Source organism: Perognathus longimembris, chromosome 9 (genome assembly GCF_023159225.1).
Source record: "Perognathus longimembris pacificus isolate PPM17 chromosome 9, ASM2315922v1, whole genome shotgun sequence".
Taxonomy (NCBI): Eukaryota; Metazoa; Chordata; class Mammalia; order Rodentia; family Heteromyidae; genus Perognathus; species Perognathus longimembris.
The window spans coordinates 62,393,896-62,408,835 of record NC_063169.1 but is presented as its reverse complement, the minus strand read 5'-3'; the positions used below and the strand labels follow the sequence as shown (position 1 = coordinate 62,408,835).

The 14,940-nt window shown below is 41.2% G+C and overlaps 1 protein-coding gene across 2 annotated transcripts in view; it reads left to right on the top strand.

Annotated features, from left to right (window-relative positions):
- The first annotated feature begins 1,215 nt into the window (after positions 1-1,215).
- The window catches only part of Ppil4 (peptidylprolyl isomerase like 4), a 31,559-nt gene continuing 17,834 nt past the window's right edge, over positions 1,216-14,940 (top strand). For both annotated transcript variants that reach the window (XM_048354269.1, XM_048354268.1), the window contains exons 1-11: positions 1,216-1,377; positions 4,201-4,268; positions 4,352-4,416; positions 5,048-5,165; positions 6,826-6,968; positions 7,474-7,570; positions 8,310-8,426; positions 9,333-9,457; positions 11,230-11,296; positions 12,038-12,149; positions 13,291-13,387. In XM_048354269.1, the coding sequence (XP_048210226.1) occupies positions 1,308-1,377; positions 4,201-4,268; positions 4,352-4,416; positions 5,048-5,165; positions 6,826-6,968; positions 7,474-7,570; positions 8,310-8,426; positions 9,333-9,457; positions 11,230-11,296; positions 12,038-12,149; positions 13,291-13,387 (1,079 nt within the window). In that variant the 5' untranslated portion in view covers positions 1,216-1,307. The remainder of the gene's footprint in view (positions 1,378-4,200; positions 4,269-4,351; positions 4,417-5,047; positions 5,166-6,825; positions 6,969-7,473; positions 7,571-8,309; positions 8,427-9,332; positions 9,458-11,229; positions 11,297-12,037; positions 12,150-13,290; positions 13,388-14,940) is intronic.

Genomic DNA, 14,940 nt, shown 5'->3' with positions numbered 1-14,940 from the left:
TAAGGCATGGTAAATGGCTGCCAGGAATTCAAAAACTCAAGCTTAAAGCTTGTCCATGTACCTCCCTTAAGATTGAGGGAACAAAGTCATTTTAGGCGAAAGGAAGCCGGATACACTAGGGAAATGAGGCATGGTCATCTTACAGCAAATTCAGGAGATATTCCTTCATATACTTCCTTTAATATTAAGGGAACAGTTATTTAGGGGAAAATGAAACAGGATAACTTTAGGAAACGGAGACTTGGTGAAGGCAACTGAGAAATATGGTAGTTAGAAACAAGTGCCCTCTTTGCTTTAAAGAGAGACAAAAGGATGCATCCCTGCATTCCTCACTCCAAGAAATAACACTTGTCTGACAGGATGTATGCCTTCCGTAGAAAAATGCTTCCCTAAACTTAAAAAGCAGGGCGCTTCCTTATCTCAGGGATAAGGATCTGTTTTATAGCAGGAGGCATTCTTACCAGAAAGCTCAGAAAGTAACACCAGGTGCGGTAAGAGTGAAAATCAAAGCCCCTCTCTCATAACTGTGAAGCCAGACCCCTTTGCCCTGTAAATACTTCAACAACCCAAGGAGCTATGTCCGACCCCCCCCCCCCACCCTTCACCGTTTGCACACGGGTCAGTGTGTCTCTGTATCTCCCTTTGAAAGCACCCACACTCTGCCAGTATGCCCTTGCCCTTCTATTTGTCTGTCTGCTCGCTTACTTGTTTACTGAATAAAGCTCCGCCAAGTTTTCTTAACCATGGTGACTTGTCCAGAAATTTTTATTCTGTGATCGAAGACAAGGGCCCTAAGTGAAGAGCTTCTACCTTTAAAGGAAAACCTCGTGAAACCTCACTCCCATCTGGTGACAACTCTACCCAGAAAAATAACTAAAGAAAACCGAACCAAGCCAAACCCGCAGGTGTGGCTGAAGGGCCCAAGGCCCTGAGTTCAAACTCCACTACCTGCTCTGAAATGAATGTCAGGAAACAAGACGCGTTCGGATCCGTAGGGTTTAAATTGGTAGCAGACGTCGTGTACGTCCCCCAAGTACGCACACAGGAAAAGGCAGAGGGGAGGGTGTTTCCAGCGGGATCCCTTCCGCCGTCCCCATTTCAAATGTCCGCGCCCCGCGGCAGCCGCCGGAAGTCAGAGGGCGGTACTGACCCGGTCGGCCGGAAGGAGAGTTCCGGAAGAGCGCGGAGGCGCCGGAAGATGACGCAAACGCGCGTCGCGTGGTGGCTGACGCAGGCGTGAGCGACGAGGCGCTGCGCCTGTCACCCCCTCCTCCTGGACTTGCCGCGAAGGGGGCCCCCCCGGCACCATGGCGGTTCTGTTGGAGACCACTCTGGGCGACGTGGTCATCGACTTGTACACGGAGGAGAGGCCGCGCGGTGAGGCCCTCGCCCTGCCCACTTCTCGTTGCGGCCACGAGTTCGCGTCCCCACTTTCCCTTCTCGGCGCCGCTCCGGGTCGTCCTTGGCTCGAGCTTCTGGGGCCCGCCACCGGCTGTTTCATGAACGGACTGGGGTTAGGAAAGCTTTCCTGAGAACTTGATCGAGTGCGAACACCTCTTGTCTTGCATCTTGGTGGGGGTCAGTGGAGCGGCGGGGGCTGCGGGCATTCATTGCCTTTAGGAGTGGGGGTGGGGGTGGGGGTGGGGGTGGCTGTGTATGCGAAGGCTGAGATCTCTGGGGCTTTACCGTGCTTCCTTTACTCGTGCAGGCAACGTGACGGATCTGATTCATTAACTGTGAATTAGTTAAGTCTTGATGGAAGCTGGCGGGATGTACGTGGCGCAGCATCCCGAGGAAGGAAGGGGGCGGCCGCCGCCGGGGACCGAGCTTGCCAGCCCCGGGGCTAAACCTTGCTTGAGGCATTTTGCGCCTCTCTTTCTCTTTCTCTCTCCTCTCTCTCTTTCTCTCTCCTCCCCCCCCCCACCTCCTCATCATAGCGAGAACCTACCTTTACTATGGGTTGTGTGGTGTGTAAGTTGCTATGGGAACAGACGGGCTCGTGAAAGTGGGGAGAAGCACAGCAAGGAAAGACTGGACTCTTGAACTCGACGAATGGAATTAAGGTTTTCATAGTGGTTTGCTTGGATTTTCTGGAAATAGTAGTTTGGCATGGTTAGAAGGAGCGGGTCTATAGGATGGCATGGTGGGTTTCGAGACTGGTCAGTTACTGTTAGGTCCCGTATGGTCTGTAGTCGATCAGTCTTTGAAGGTTTTAGAAGCAGGAGTGAAGCCCGGAATAGAGTGTGTGTGTGTGTGTGTGTGTGTGTGTGTGTGTGTGTGTGTGTGTGTGTGTGTGTGTGTGTGTGTGTGTGTGTGTGGTTTTGAGACAACAATAGGCAGCTCTGTGTGTGTATCAGATGGGAGAAGCAGGAGACCATAGAGAGTCAAGTATATATACATATACTTGTAACCAGCTTCATTTAGCAGTTGTCAACACTTGGCCAATCTTATCGTTTTGTTTATAATACCCCAGCTGCACTGAATTTATTTAATAAAAAACTACACCATGCCAGGGGCGAGTGGCTCATGTCTAAAATGCTAGCATCTCAGGAGGCTGAGTGAGATCCAGAGGAGCCTAGTTCCAAGCCAGCCAGGCTCTATGAGATTGTATTTCTAAAATAACCACAAGAAGCCATGTTGGAGGTGTGGCTCAAGTAGTAGGGTGCTAGCCCAATGAACAAGAAAACAATGAATATGAGACTGAGTTTAAACTCTGGTGTGTGTGTTGCGGGGTGTGGGGGGAATTACTTCTATTTATCTAAAAGATAATGATCTTTTGTACAAAACCACAAATCATTATTACACCTTAATAATATAATCTTAACATTCCTGTTAGATCATAAGCATTTTAAAATGTAATTTAAATTAGAACCAAGCACCTGGCCAGGCGTGTGTGTGTGTGTGTGTGTGTGTGTGTGTGTGTCTTTTATTCCTTCTTGTTTCCAAATAGTTTGATCTTACGGCCTTATACTTTCTTAGATTTTTATCTCAGGGCCTCACACTTGTTGGGCTGGTCCTTTCTCTACTGCTGGCCATACCTCCAGCCCCAGATGCAATCTGCCTGTTTAGTGTACCTGTAGTTGCTGGGATGACAAGCACTTGATTCTGTGTCTCTACTTCCCTTCGTGGTGATGGAGACCCACAGGTTTTCCTGCAAGCCAGAAGCCTTGATTCTCCCCATCTCAGCGTCTCACATAGCTTGGAAAGACATTTGCACACTAGTGCACCAAATTATGGGCGTTTCAAGTAGCTAGAATTACAAGCATGAGCTACTGGTGACTGGCCTCTATTCTTTTTTTTTTTTTTTTTTTTTTGGCCAGTCCTGGGCTTGGACTCAGGGCCTGAGCACTGTTCCTGGCTTCTTTTTTTTGCTCAAGGCTAGCACTCTGCCACTTGAGCCACAGTGCCACTTCTGGCCGTTTTCCATATATGTGGTGCTGGGGAATCGAGCCCAGGGCTTCACGTATAAGAAGCAAGCACTCTTGCCACTAGGCCATATTCCCAGCCCCTCTATTCTTTTTTGTATATTTATTCTTAATTGACTCATTATACGTATTTATGGTGTGCCATGTGATGATGTGATACAATCGAGTTCTTTTCATGTTTACCTTAAGCTTCCATGAATTTCCTAAGCTAGAAACAATCTCTCATTTGAACACTGTAATATATATGTTTATTTCTTTAAATCAAATTAATCCATCAGTAAGTGATTCTTATCCCAAATGTTAATACTCTGCATTGTTAGCTCAGATGTCCAAAAAGTTCTAAGGAAAAAATATTTTTAAAAACCTGCAAGCTGGACATCAGCTCATGCCTGTAATTCTAGCTACTTAGGAGGCTGAGATCTGAGAATCTTGGTTTGAAGCCAGCCTGGGCAGGAAAGTCCATGAAACTCTTATTTCTAATACAGTACTAAAATAAACAGAAGTGAAGCTGTGGCTCAAGTGGTAGCACACTGACATTGAACAAAAAAGCTCAGGGATAGTGCCCAGACCCTGAGTTCAAGCCTCAGGACTAGTGTGCATGTGTGCATCTCATCTAAAATGTGTTGTCTTTTTAAGGTTTATTTTTATAGCTTTTGCTTTTCTTCTTTTTCATGATTTTTAAAACAGGAATTTAGAGATTATTTCATACGAACTGCTTTTATTTGTATAAAACTGAATTTGTAGATTACCACAATAAATTTGTTTTTTCTTTCAGCCTGCTTAAATTTCTTAAAGTTATGCAAAATGAAATATTACAACTATTGCCTTATTCACAATGTACAGGTGAGTTGTGGGCATTATTAATATCTTTTGTTCTTAAAGCCATCCAGCAAACTGTGAATTAACATAACTCCTGTGTATTTTAGAGGGATTTCATCATACAGACTGGTGATCCTACAGGGACCGGCCGTGGAGGAGAGTCTATTTTTGGGTAAGTTCTTTTTGTTTGTTTGTTTGTTTGTGTGCCAGTACTGGGACTTGAACTGGCTTGAGCTGAGCATTCTCCTTTAGCTTTTTTGTCCAAGGCTGGCCTCTACCACTTTAGCCACAGCTTTACTTCCAGCTTTTCATGGTTAATTGGAGAGAAGAGTTTAATGTACTTTCCTGCCCTAGCTGGCTTCAGACTATGATCCTCAAATCTCAGCCTTCTGAGCAGCTAGGATTACAGGCTTAAGCCACCAGCATCTGGCCTATAAAAAGTTCTTTTATTTTTTTGAAAGAAGAAGAATAGAAATGCTCGTGGTTAAATCCTTTAGTTTACTTTTTTTTTTTTTTTTGCAACAGAGGTTCATTGTATAGCATGGAATGGCCTTCCAAGGCATGTGCCATCGCGCCCAGGTTCAACTTTCATTTTAAAAGATGGTGCAGGTGTAGGCTTTTTTTTTTTTCCAAACTCAGTTTCTGTAAGTGTCTCTTTTAACAAAGAGGAGTGAAGCTAGCTGGTGGCTCATGCAAGACAAGTGTTTTGAATCATACTGGCATTTCTGTAAGGAAATAATCTGTTTCAGAACCTCTGTATTTCATTTTGAGAGGATTTATGCTTTGTAACTTTACATTTTCAGCCAACTGTATGGGGATCAAGCAAGCTTCTTTGAGGCAGAAAAGGTGCCACGAATTAAGCACAAGAAGAAAGGCACCGTGTCCATGGTGAACAACGGCAGCGGTCAGCATGGGTCTCAGGTCAGGAAATGGGTGCAAGGGGAGCTTTGCTTAGAAATGGACTGGAAGGGCCCATGAAGTTGTCTTTTTAAACTATTCAGTAATAAAAGAATGTAGGCAATGGCAAATTGCTTTTTTTCCTGTATTAGATAAAAGGGCTGGGATGTTCATGTTCAGTGGTAGAGTGCAAGCTTTAGCACCAAACCAGGCAACACACATTATTTTCATTATTTTGTTCTCTGAAATGTACACTACTTCCGTTATGAATATTTTTTTAAAGGGGTAAAGTACTAGGGCTTGAACTCAGGATCTAATATTGATAAGGCAAGTACTCTGCTACTTGAGTCATGCCCAGTCCCCTTTTGCCTTATTTTCCTAGTTTGTTTGTTTGATTTTGGCATATAATTAGTTATGCCAGGGAGCATTTCATTGTAACACTTTCATACATTTATATAATGTATTCTTCAATCTATCCCCCTCTATCAGTCTCCCTTATCCTCCCCCACTGGTACTCTTTTAGAATTGTTTTTCTCTTCAGGATCTTTTTTTTTTTTTTGGCCAGTCCTGGGGCTTGGACTCAGGGCCTGAGCACTGTCCCTGGCTTCTTTTTGCTCAAGGCTAGCACTCTGCCACTTGAGTCACAGTGCCACTTCTGGCCGTTTTCTGTATATGTGGTGCTGGGGAATTGAACCCAGGGCCTCATGTATACGAGGCAAGCACTCTTGCCACTAGGCCATATCCCCAGCCCTCTTCAGGATCTTTTATGACTGAGTATACATGAATTTTTGGATTGACTTTTCTGACTCAGTGAGGAGTAATTCTTGGTTATTTTTTAAGGTAGTGTCTTGTTTTATGCTCAGGCTGGCCTAGACTGTTACCCTAACACTTGTGCTTTTCTATGTCACTGGCGATGAGAGCTATGTGCCATTACACCCCTGTCATTGTGCTTCCCCATAGCTGTGATAACAGGCATGTACAACCACACCCAGGTTTTTGAGTTGAAGCTGTCCTGGCCTCGAATGGTAATTCTGTGAGCGCTGCCTCCCAAGAAGCTAGCATTTCATATATGCCACTATACGTAGGCCACTGTGAGTGATTTAGAAAATACTGAGACATTCAAAGAAGTATTAATACCCATAATTTTGTCATTCATTGTTATCACAGTTCACTTTGTAGCCTGTTTCCTTCCTGTATTTATTACTTATTATAAAACCTATGTCTTGTACCTCTCATTGATTGTTCCATTCAGTCCTCACAACTCAGAAATGGAGCTATGGTTTAAGTCCTTTAAGCAATTAAGGACATCTGCGTACATATTAGTGTTTGCATAAATGAGTTCCATAGCTCTTAGTTCTAGTAACAAGTATAAGAATTGATGCAGGGCTGGGAATATGGCCTACTAGTAGAGTGCTTGCCTTGTATACATGAAGCCCTGGGTTTGATTCCTCAGCACCACATATATAGAAAAGGCCAGAAGTGGTGCTGTGGCTCAAGTGGTAGAGTGCTAGCCTTGAGTATTAAGAAGCCAGGGAAAGTACTCAGACACCAAGTTGAAGCTCCAGGACTGGCATAAAAAAAATAAAAATAAAATTGGTGCAGTAAAGCTAGTTACTTGTGTAGTTTTGACAGTCTTAAGTGATTTTTAATTACAATGATATTTATTCTGTGTCTTTCTATATAGTTTCTTATTACTACTGGAGAAAACCTAGATTACCTTGATGGTGTTCATACAGTCTTTGGTGAGGTTACAGAAGGCATGGACATAGTTAAGAAAATTAATGAGACCTTTGTTGACAAGGATTTTGTACCTTATCAAGATATCAGGTATGAACACAATTTACTGTCTTGAGCATACCAGAATGTTTGAGTACTGTGGTGGTTCACTGGTAGAGGATTGGTGGAATTCATATGCACAGAATAATGCATAACTGCAAAATATGATTTAATACAAATGATAAGAATTCTTCCAGAAAGGATACTTGTACTAATCATTTACAGTTGGCTAATGTTGAGAGGACTATTAATGCTTAATGCAGAATATTGAGAACTAGGGAAGAAGTACTAAGATTCAGACATATCTTAAAGTAATGCACAATAATAATTTAATATCAAATAAAAAAATAGTAACACTCATTTTAAGAGTCTACTACAGACCAATAATATCTTATGTAATATGAGTTTTCTTGGTATTCAAAATTCTTAAGTTATTTGTTTTATATTTATATATATATATACACACACACACATATACATATATATATTTGTGAAGGTAAGATAGGGGTTCTGGAATGAGTTAAATGTAACCTTTGATTTGGATTTATTTTGTAAGGATAAATCATACAGTGATTTTAGATGATCCATTTGATGACCCTCCTGATTTATTAATTCCTGATCGATCACCAGAACCCACAAGGGAACAATTAGATGTAAGTAGATCTTCTTGTGATTGAATGTATAATAGTAATGTCTGTGTCAGTTTGGCTTGCTGGTTTTTTTAAGCTCATTTCTTCATAATAGTAATGTCTACATGGGTTTATCAAAATTCTTTGTAATGATTTTCTTGCTCAAGTTATACTAGAGCAAGTTTCTTTTATAACTGTTTTTCATTTCCCTAATTTCTTTTCTTTAGTTTCTGTCCTACAGAACAGTCTTAGTTCTGGAAGCTTATAAGAATACCACCTTGGAATAAATTTTTTATCACCTAACCTAATTGGGAGACTAGCTTCAAGGCCAAATTAAACTGTCATCCTGTGGGGATACTTTGCAACTGGGCATCTTCTGGAGCCAGGCTAGAACCCAGAAATTTCTGTGGAATAGCACAGACTATCCCTCCAGATATTTTGAGGTATAAATTTCTGCTTTGGGGGCTTCCTCAAAGCTGAATTTATGATTGAGATGGGTGCTTGACTCTTAAGATTATCTTTTTCCATTCAGCACTTAATTGGAGAATAGTAACATCTATATAAGTATTTATTTTGGTTTTATAATATGTCCTAAGCTCAGTCTGGCTAATATTGTGGAATAATTTAAATCAGCTTAAGGTTTGTTTCAGTTGCTGTGTATTCTAATATGTTTGGTAAAACTAAGACTAAAACATAATGTCTTCCATATTTCTCTTACATTTTATTCTCTTGAATATTTATATCAATGACTCCTACTGTATAGAGTGGTCGAATAGGAGCAGATGAAGAAATTGATGACTTCAAGGGGAGATCAGCTGAGGAAGTAGAAGAAATAAAGGCAGAAAAAGAGGCCAAAACACAAGCTATTCTTTTAGAGATGGTAAGATAAATTATCATTGCCCAGGTATTTGTTTTATAACATTTAACATATTCTTACTCTGGATCTCTTTACTTTTGGCTCTTATAATTGTCTAAAAGTACTAAAGCATCAATGAAAAGAATTTTTTAAATTAAGTTTCATGTCACATAACGTGAAAATAAATAAACGAGCCTGGTACGAGTGGGCTCATACCTATAATTCTTTTTTTTTTTTTTTTTTGGCCAGTCCTGGGCCTTGAACTCAGGGCCTGAGCACTGTCCCTGGCTTCCTTTTGCTCAAGGCTAGCACTCTGCCACTTGAGCCACAGCGCCACTTCTGGCCGTTTTCTGTATATGTGGTGCTGGGGAATCGAACCCAGGGCCTCATGTATACGAAGCAAGCTCTCTTGCCACTAGGCCATATCCCCAGCCCCTCATACCTATAATTCTTGTTGTTCATATCTGAGGGGCTCAATTTGTGCTTGATAAGTAAGCATTGTACCACTAGAGCCATGTTCCCAGCCCTATTCATCTCTGTTTTAGAGTGCTTATTAGACTGAATCTTATGTATGTTAAAGAATAATTCTTCATTGTGAGATTAAATAGTAGTTGAAGGTCAAATAAACTTGGATCAAAATTGAGCACTCTACAATATACTTGAGTTTGGGTTTTTCGCCGGTTGCCTCATGGTTTGACTATGGTTATGCACCCACAGCCAAATGCTAATGCATGTGAGTCCTCCTTAGATGTCACATCTGCAGGCGTACACATCTCCCTCCTCTCCCCGTGCTGTTTCTCCCCAGGTACATGCTGTGCCTCAGGCCCAGAAGACCTGTGCATGCTAGGCAAATGCTCCACTTAGATGAAGTATTTGTAATGGAAGCTAAGTTAAGGAATTGATTTATGTCACTGCTTATATGCCATTTAGGTGGGAGACCTACCTGATGCAGATATTAAACCTCCAGAAAATGTGCTATTTGTGTGTAAACTGAATCCAGTGACCACAGATGAGGATCTGGAAATAATATTCTCAAGATTTGGGCCAATAAGAAGGTAATCCCTACAAGTAGGGAGAAATTTTTTAGCAGTACCCATGTTTGAGTTGCTCTCTCTCTCTCTCTCTCTCTCTCTCTCTCTCTCTCTCTCTCTCTCTCTCTTTCTCTCTCTCTCTTTCTCTCTGTCTCTCTCTCTGAGTTTGAACTCAGTGCCTTGGACTTAGCAGGCAGGTACTCTGTCACTTGAACCATGACCCCAGCACTGATGGGTGAATTTCTTTTCTTTTTAAACTTTATTTTGTGCCTGTAATGAGGTTTGAACTGAGGCTCTTGCTTTCTCCCTTAGCTTTTTCACTCAAGGCTGGCACTCTGCCACTTGAACCACCCTTCCTGTTTTGGCTTTTTACTAGTTAATTACAGATAAGAGCCTCTCTGGATTTGTCTGCCTGGACTGACTGAGATCCTTAGATCTCATCCTTCTGAGTTGCTAGGATTACAGGCATGAGCCTCTGGCACCTTGCTAAAAAGCAGTTTTTTATTAGCATACATTACTGTACAAGGGAGATTCCGTTGTGATATATCCACATATTTTTATAGTGTATCCTGATTAACCTTATCTCCTCTTTCCCACCCCCCCTTTTTTTTTTAACACAGTTTCAAGCTGGGCACTGGTAGCTCATGCCTGTAATCTTCACTACCTAGGAGGCTGAGATGTGAGGACCACATTTTGAAACCAGCCCAGGCAGTCAAATCCTTGAGTTTTATCTCCAAATAATCACCAAAAAAGCTGAAATAGAGTTGAGGCTCAAGTGATAGAGCACTAGTGTTAAGCACAAAAGCCCAAGCCCTGACTTCAAGCCCTGGGACCAGCCCTCACCCCCCAAAAAAGAACTGGTTTTATTCTATTTTATACATTTGGGTAAAATCCTTTGACTGAATTTGTCCTCATTCACCCATTTACTTATCTCTGACCCTCTGTTTGGTGGTTTCTTTTTCTTTCTTTCCCTTTCCTTTTTTCTGTGTGTGTGTGTGTGTGTGTGTGTGTGTGTGTACTGAGCTCAGGGGCTTCATGCTGTCAGCTTTTGAACAGAGCTCCTCAGATCTCAACCTCCTTGAGTAAGCTAGGATTGCTAGCATGAGTCACCAGCACCATGGCTTATGACTATTTTTTTTTAAAGTATTATTTTTCAGAAGATTTGGTGAAGCCAGGCACAGTGGCTCACACCTGTATCACAATTCCAACCTAGCTTGAGGGAAAAAAAGTTTCAAAGACCTGTATCAGTCAGTGAGAGCTGAGTGTAGTGGTTAATGTTGGACACCTTTTATCCCTGCCGTGTGTGAACCCTAAATAGAAGGATGGTGACCCATGCCCCCAGCTGTAAACTCAAGACCCCATCTGAAAAATAATGATAGCAAGCCAGGTGCTGGAGGCACATGCCTATGATCCTAGCTACTCCAGAGGCTGAGATGTGTAGAGGATCTCAGTTCAAAGCCAGCTCTGGCTAAAAAGTCTAAAACACCCTATCTCCTATTAACTAATAGTAGGAGGTGTAGTTGAAGTGGTAGCCTCCAGCAAGCAGAGTGAGAGCTCTAGTAATAGGGGTATAAGAGTGTGGGGAAAGACAGGTAGAAGAAGGAAAAGTGGGGGGGAGGAGGAAGAGGAAGAGGAGGAGGTAGGGAGGAGAAAAGGGAAAGGGAGGCTCAGAGGGAGAGCAAGAATGAAAGGAAGTGCCTACCTAGCAAGGCACTTTGTTATTAACTATGCTTTTTAATAACAGGCTTATTCTTCTGTTTTGAAAAATGAAGTCACTTAAAAAAATTTCCTTTCAGTTGTGAAGTTATCCGGGACTGGAAAACAGGAGAGTCCCTCTGTTATGCTTTTATTGAATTTGAAAAGGTATGTCATAAATATCATAAGTATATCTGTTAGGTTTGATGTTTGTTTTTGAGTTTGTTTTTTTTCCAATCCTGAGGCTTGAACTCAGGGCCCAAGCACTGTCCCCGAGCTTCTTTTGCTCAAGGCTGGCACTCTACCACTTGAGCCATAGCACCACTTCTGGCCTTTCCTATATATGTGGTGTTGAGGAATCGAACCCAGGGCTTCATGTATACGAGACAAATATTCTACCACTAGGCCATATTCCCAGCCCAACACTGTTTTTAATAGATTTTATCATGACATTTTTGCTCGTGTATATACTGTAGTTGGCTTATATTCAATCCTCTCCATTCCCCTTTGTCTCCCCTTGCATTGATTCTTCCTCTTCCCAATTAGCTTTCACTTTTTAGGATACAATGTTTTTGGATTTGAGTAAAAAGGATTATAGACCTCAGTCAGACTGTCTCAATTCAAAATTCTGTCTGTTATCCTTGTCTAATGTATGACCAACTTCTGGCTACTACAGTGCTCACTAAGCTGCTATTTTTCCTTTAAGAAATTGGGGATAATAATAGATAGTACCTAACAGAATGGTTACCAGACTTGAGATAACAAGTGCAGAGCATTAGTGATACCTTGTGTATAGTAAATACTCAGATATTAATTTTAGTAACAACAGATTGTATTTTCAGTATCTGTTCTTGCTATAGAAATATTTTCCATACATATTTATGCTTGAGTTTTTATAATTACTATCAGGAAGAAGATTGCGAAAAAGCGTTTTTCAAAATGGATAATGTACTTATAGATGACAGAAGAATACATGTGGATTTTAGCCAGTCAGTTGCAAAGGTTAAATGGAAAGGAAAAGGTATGTTGATTTATCTTGTTTTATTGCTGTTCTGCCTTGCATGCATGCATATGCCCTTAGATTAGTGTTGTTAATTAAGAGAAATGTTAATAGATGTTACTCCTGTTATGATTTTGTAAGGATGTTATCTAGATTCTAAGGTATGTGTTTGTGTGTTTTAAATTGATAAACATACCTGTATTTTCTGTTTGTGCTATAAATTACTTAGTGTTACTGCAGACATAATATGTTTGTAAAGTAATTTGACTTTATGGTGGTTTTATGTATTTACTTTGATGCGGTACTGGTGTTTAAACTTTGGGTATCATGCTCTGGCTCTGCCCTCATGCTTTTGCTCAGCTTTTCCATTTGCGGCTGACTCTGCCACTTGAGTCATGCCTCCACTTCTGGCCATTTGCTTGTTAAATTGAGAGAAAAAGTCTTGTGGATTTGTTTGCCTGAGTTGGTTTCCAGTGGCCGGCTTTAGACCTCCATCCTCAGAGCTTAGCTTTTTGAGTGGCTAGGATCATAGTTGTGAGCCACTGGTACCCAGCTGGCAGTTTAGTTTTTAAGATGCAAAACTTTTTTTAAAATTTAAGTTTGGCTGGGCAGTGGTGACTCATGCCTGTAATTCTAGCTACTCCGGAGGCTGAGATCTGAGTATCTAGGTTCCTGCCAAGGTAGTACTGTGAGACTCTTATCTCCAAATAACAACTAGAAGTAGAGCTGCAGCTCTAGTGATAGAGTTCTAGCCTTGAGCAAAGAGCCCAGGGACAGCACCCAGGCCTGGGGCGACTTGATCTTAGCCTCCTAAGTAGCTGGGATTGTTGGTATGAGCCACTGGTTCCTGGCCCACATCTTCAGTTTTTTTGTTGGACTTAATGTTCTCATGTACTTAATGACTCTGCTTAAGCAGAGTCAATTTGAGTGTAATTTGAAATTTGATGTAATGTTTATGCAAGTCATTAGGGGGCAGCATATGACAACCTAGCAAAAGGGACATCTGGTTTCAGTTTCAATGTTTGTAGAGATTGAATCACTATAGTTCTTTTCTTTTCTCTTTTTCTATCCCCCAAATATACCATTTACAAAGTAGCAGTTTACCTGATTAATTATGTGATTTTTTTTTTACTATCTTTTTTGTTTTTGCCTTAATACATAGGTGGGAAATACACCAAGAATGATTTCAAGGAGTATGAAAAGGAGCAGGATAAGTCATCCAATTTGGTTCTGAAAGATAAAGTAAAACCCAAACAGGAGTATCCTTAACAAGAATGTGCGTTGATCATCTGCATGTGTACAGTACTATGACGCATTGTAAAAAGTCAAAAAGGCTCTGTAAGACAAGGTTCTTAAATCTCAATCATCATGAGGAAATACCTTAGTTGATTGCCACTGCATTTCAGTGTTCTACATTTTTTCCCCTTTTTCTTATGTCCTGTTTTCTGGAATAATGTAGATTTGAAAGAAGTCTTTAGCTTAAATCCCTTACCTTCTTGTACTTAGGTTAAATGCCATCCTACTAACCATATTCTCAAGATTATCAGGTAAGATTTTTCTGCATATAGTAATGTCTTAGATTTCTTGTTATCATAAATTACAGGTGTGAGCCACCATGTTGTCTGGTGCTAATTGTTCTTTTTTTTTTTTTAATGTCTAACTTCCTTATCTAAATAGGAAAACCCTGTCATTCTTTGTTACAAAATTAGGTTGCTTCTTTTTGCATAATACATTATTATTTTAGCAACACAGGTTTGTTGGGCTCATAGTGGGCCCAACACTGTGATCCTCCTATTTTCACTTCCCACTATAATTGGGATGATAAGCGTGTACCACCACAATCAGCTCTTTCTGTAGAGATAGAGCCTTATGCACATTTTTGCTCAAGTTGATCTGGAACTCTGATTCTCCTCAACTCAGCCACTTGTGTTGCATATTATTGCATCAAGCAATTGGTTGAGATGGAGTCTTGCAAACTTTGGCTGAACTAGCATTGAACTTTGGTCTTCTTGATTTTTACCTCCTGAATAGCTAGGTTTACTTACAGACATGAGCCACTGGCATCTGCCGAAAGGTTCACTTTTGTAGGATTACAACGATATACTTTACTGTTTAGTTCAGGTTCTTCCAAGTTTTTGGTTGAGACAAGTAGGAAGCAGTGAAGCATACTGTTCATATTATGTCATTTCAATTTGTTCAAATGAGTTTTCCTATTATAAATCTATCACTCCACACTCTGCGAAGGTTATTTCTTTGGTGATTGTTTCTGATAAATGGTGTCTTTGTTTCCCAGTTTGGGTTGCTGTTGCAGTGCTTTTCTTTTCCTATGTTATGAGGCATTTTTTCCCCCAAAGATTTCATCAAGGAGAGATGTGTATCGAGTTGACCTTTATATATTACTGTTTTAAACTGTGCTACATGTCTGCCATGCATAAAGCATGTGAGACAGAGCTAAAGTCTGAAGAATTCTGGCAACATCAGCCTATGGAGAGGTTTTCACAGGCAGCTAGACCAGAAAGCTGATGTTTGATCTATAAAGAGTAACATTGGGGGGCATGTGATTGGAGGCCTAAATCATAAAAGGTGGGAGTGGCTCTGTGACTCAAATGGTAAAGCGCTAGCCTTGAGCTGAATTACTCAGGGGCAGTGCCCAGGCCCAGAGTTCAAGCCCCATGCCTGACTCCCCCATCCCTCCCCCCACGAAAAAATAATAAAAGATACCAATAGAATACACTTGGGTTTTTAGCAAGTTTTGGTGACAGTGGGGTTTGAACTCAAGGCCTTGCAGCGCAAGGCAGATGCTGCACGACTT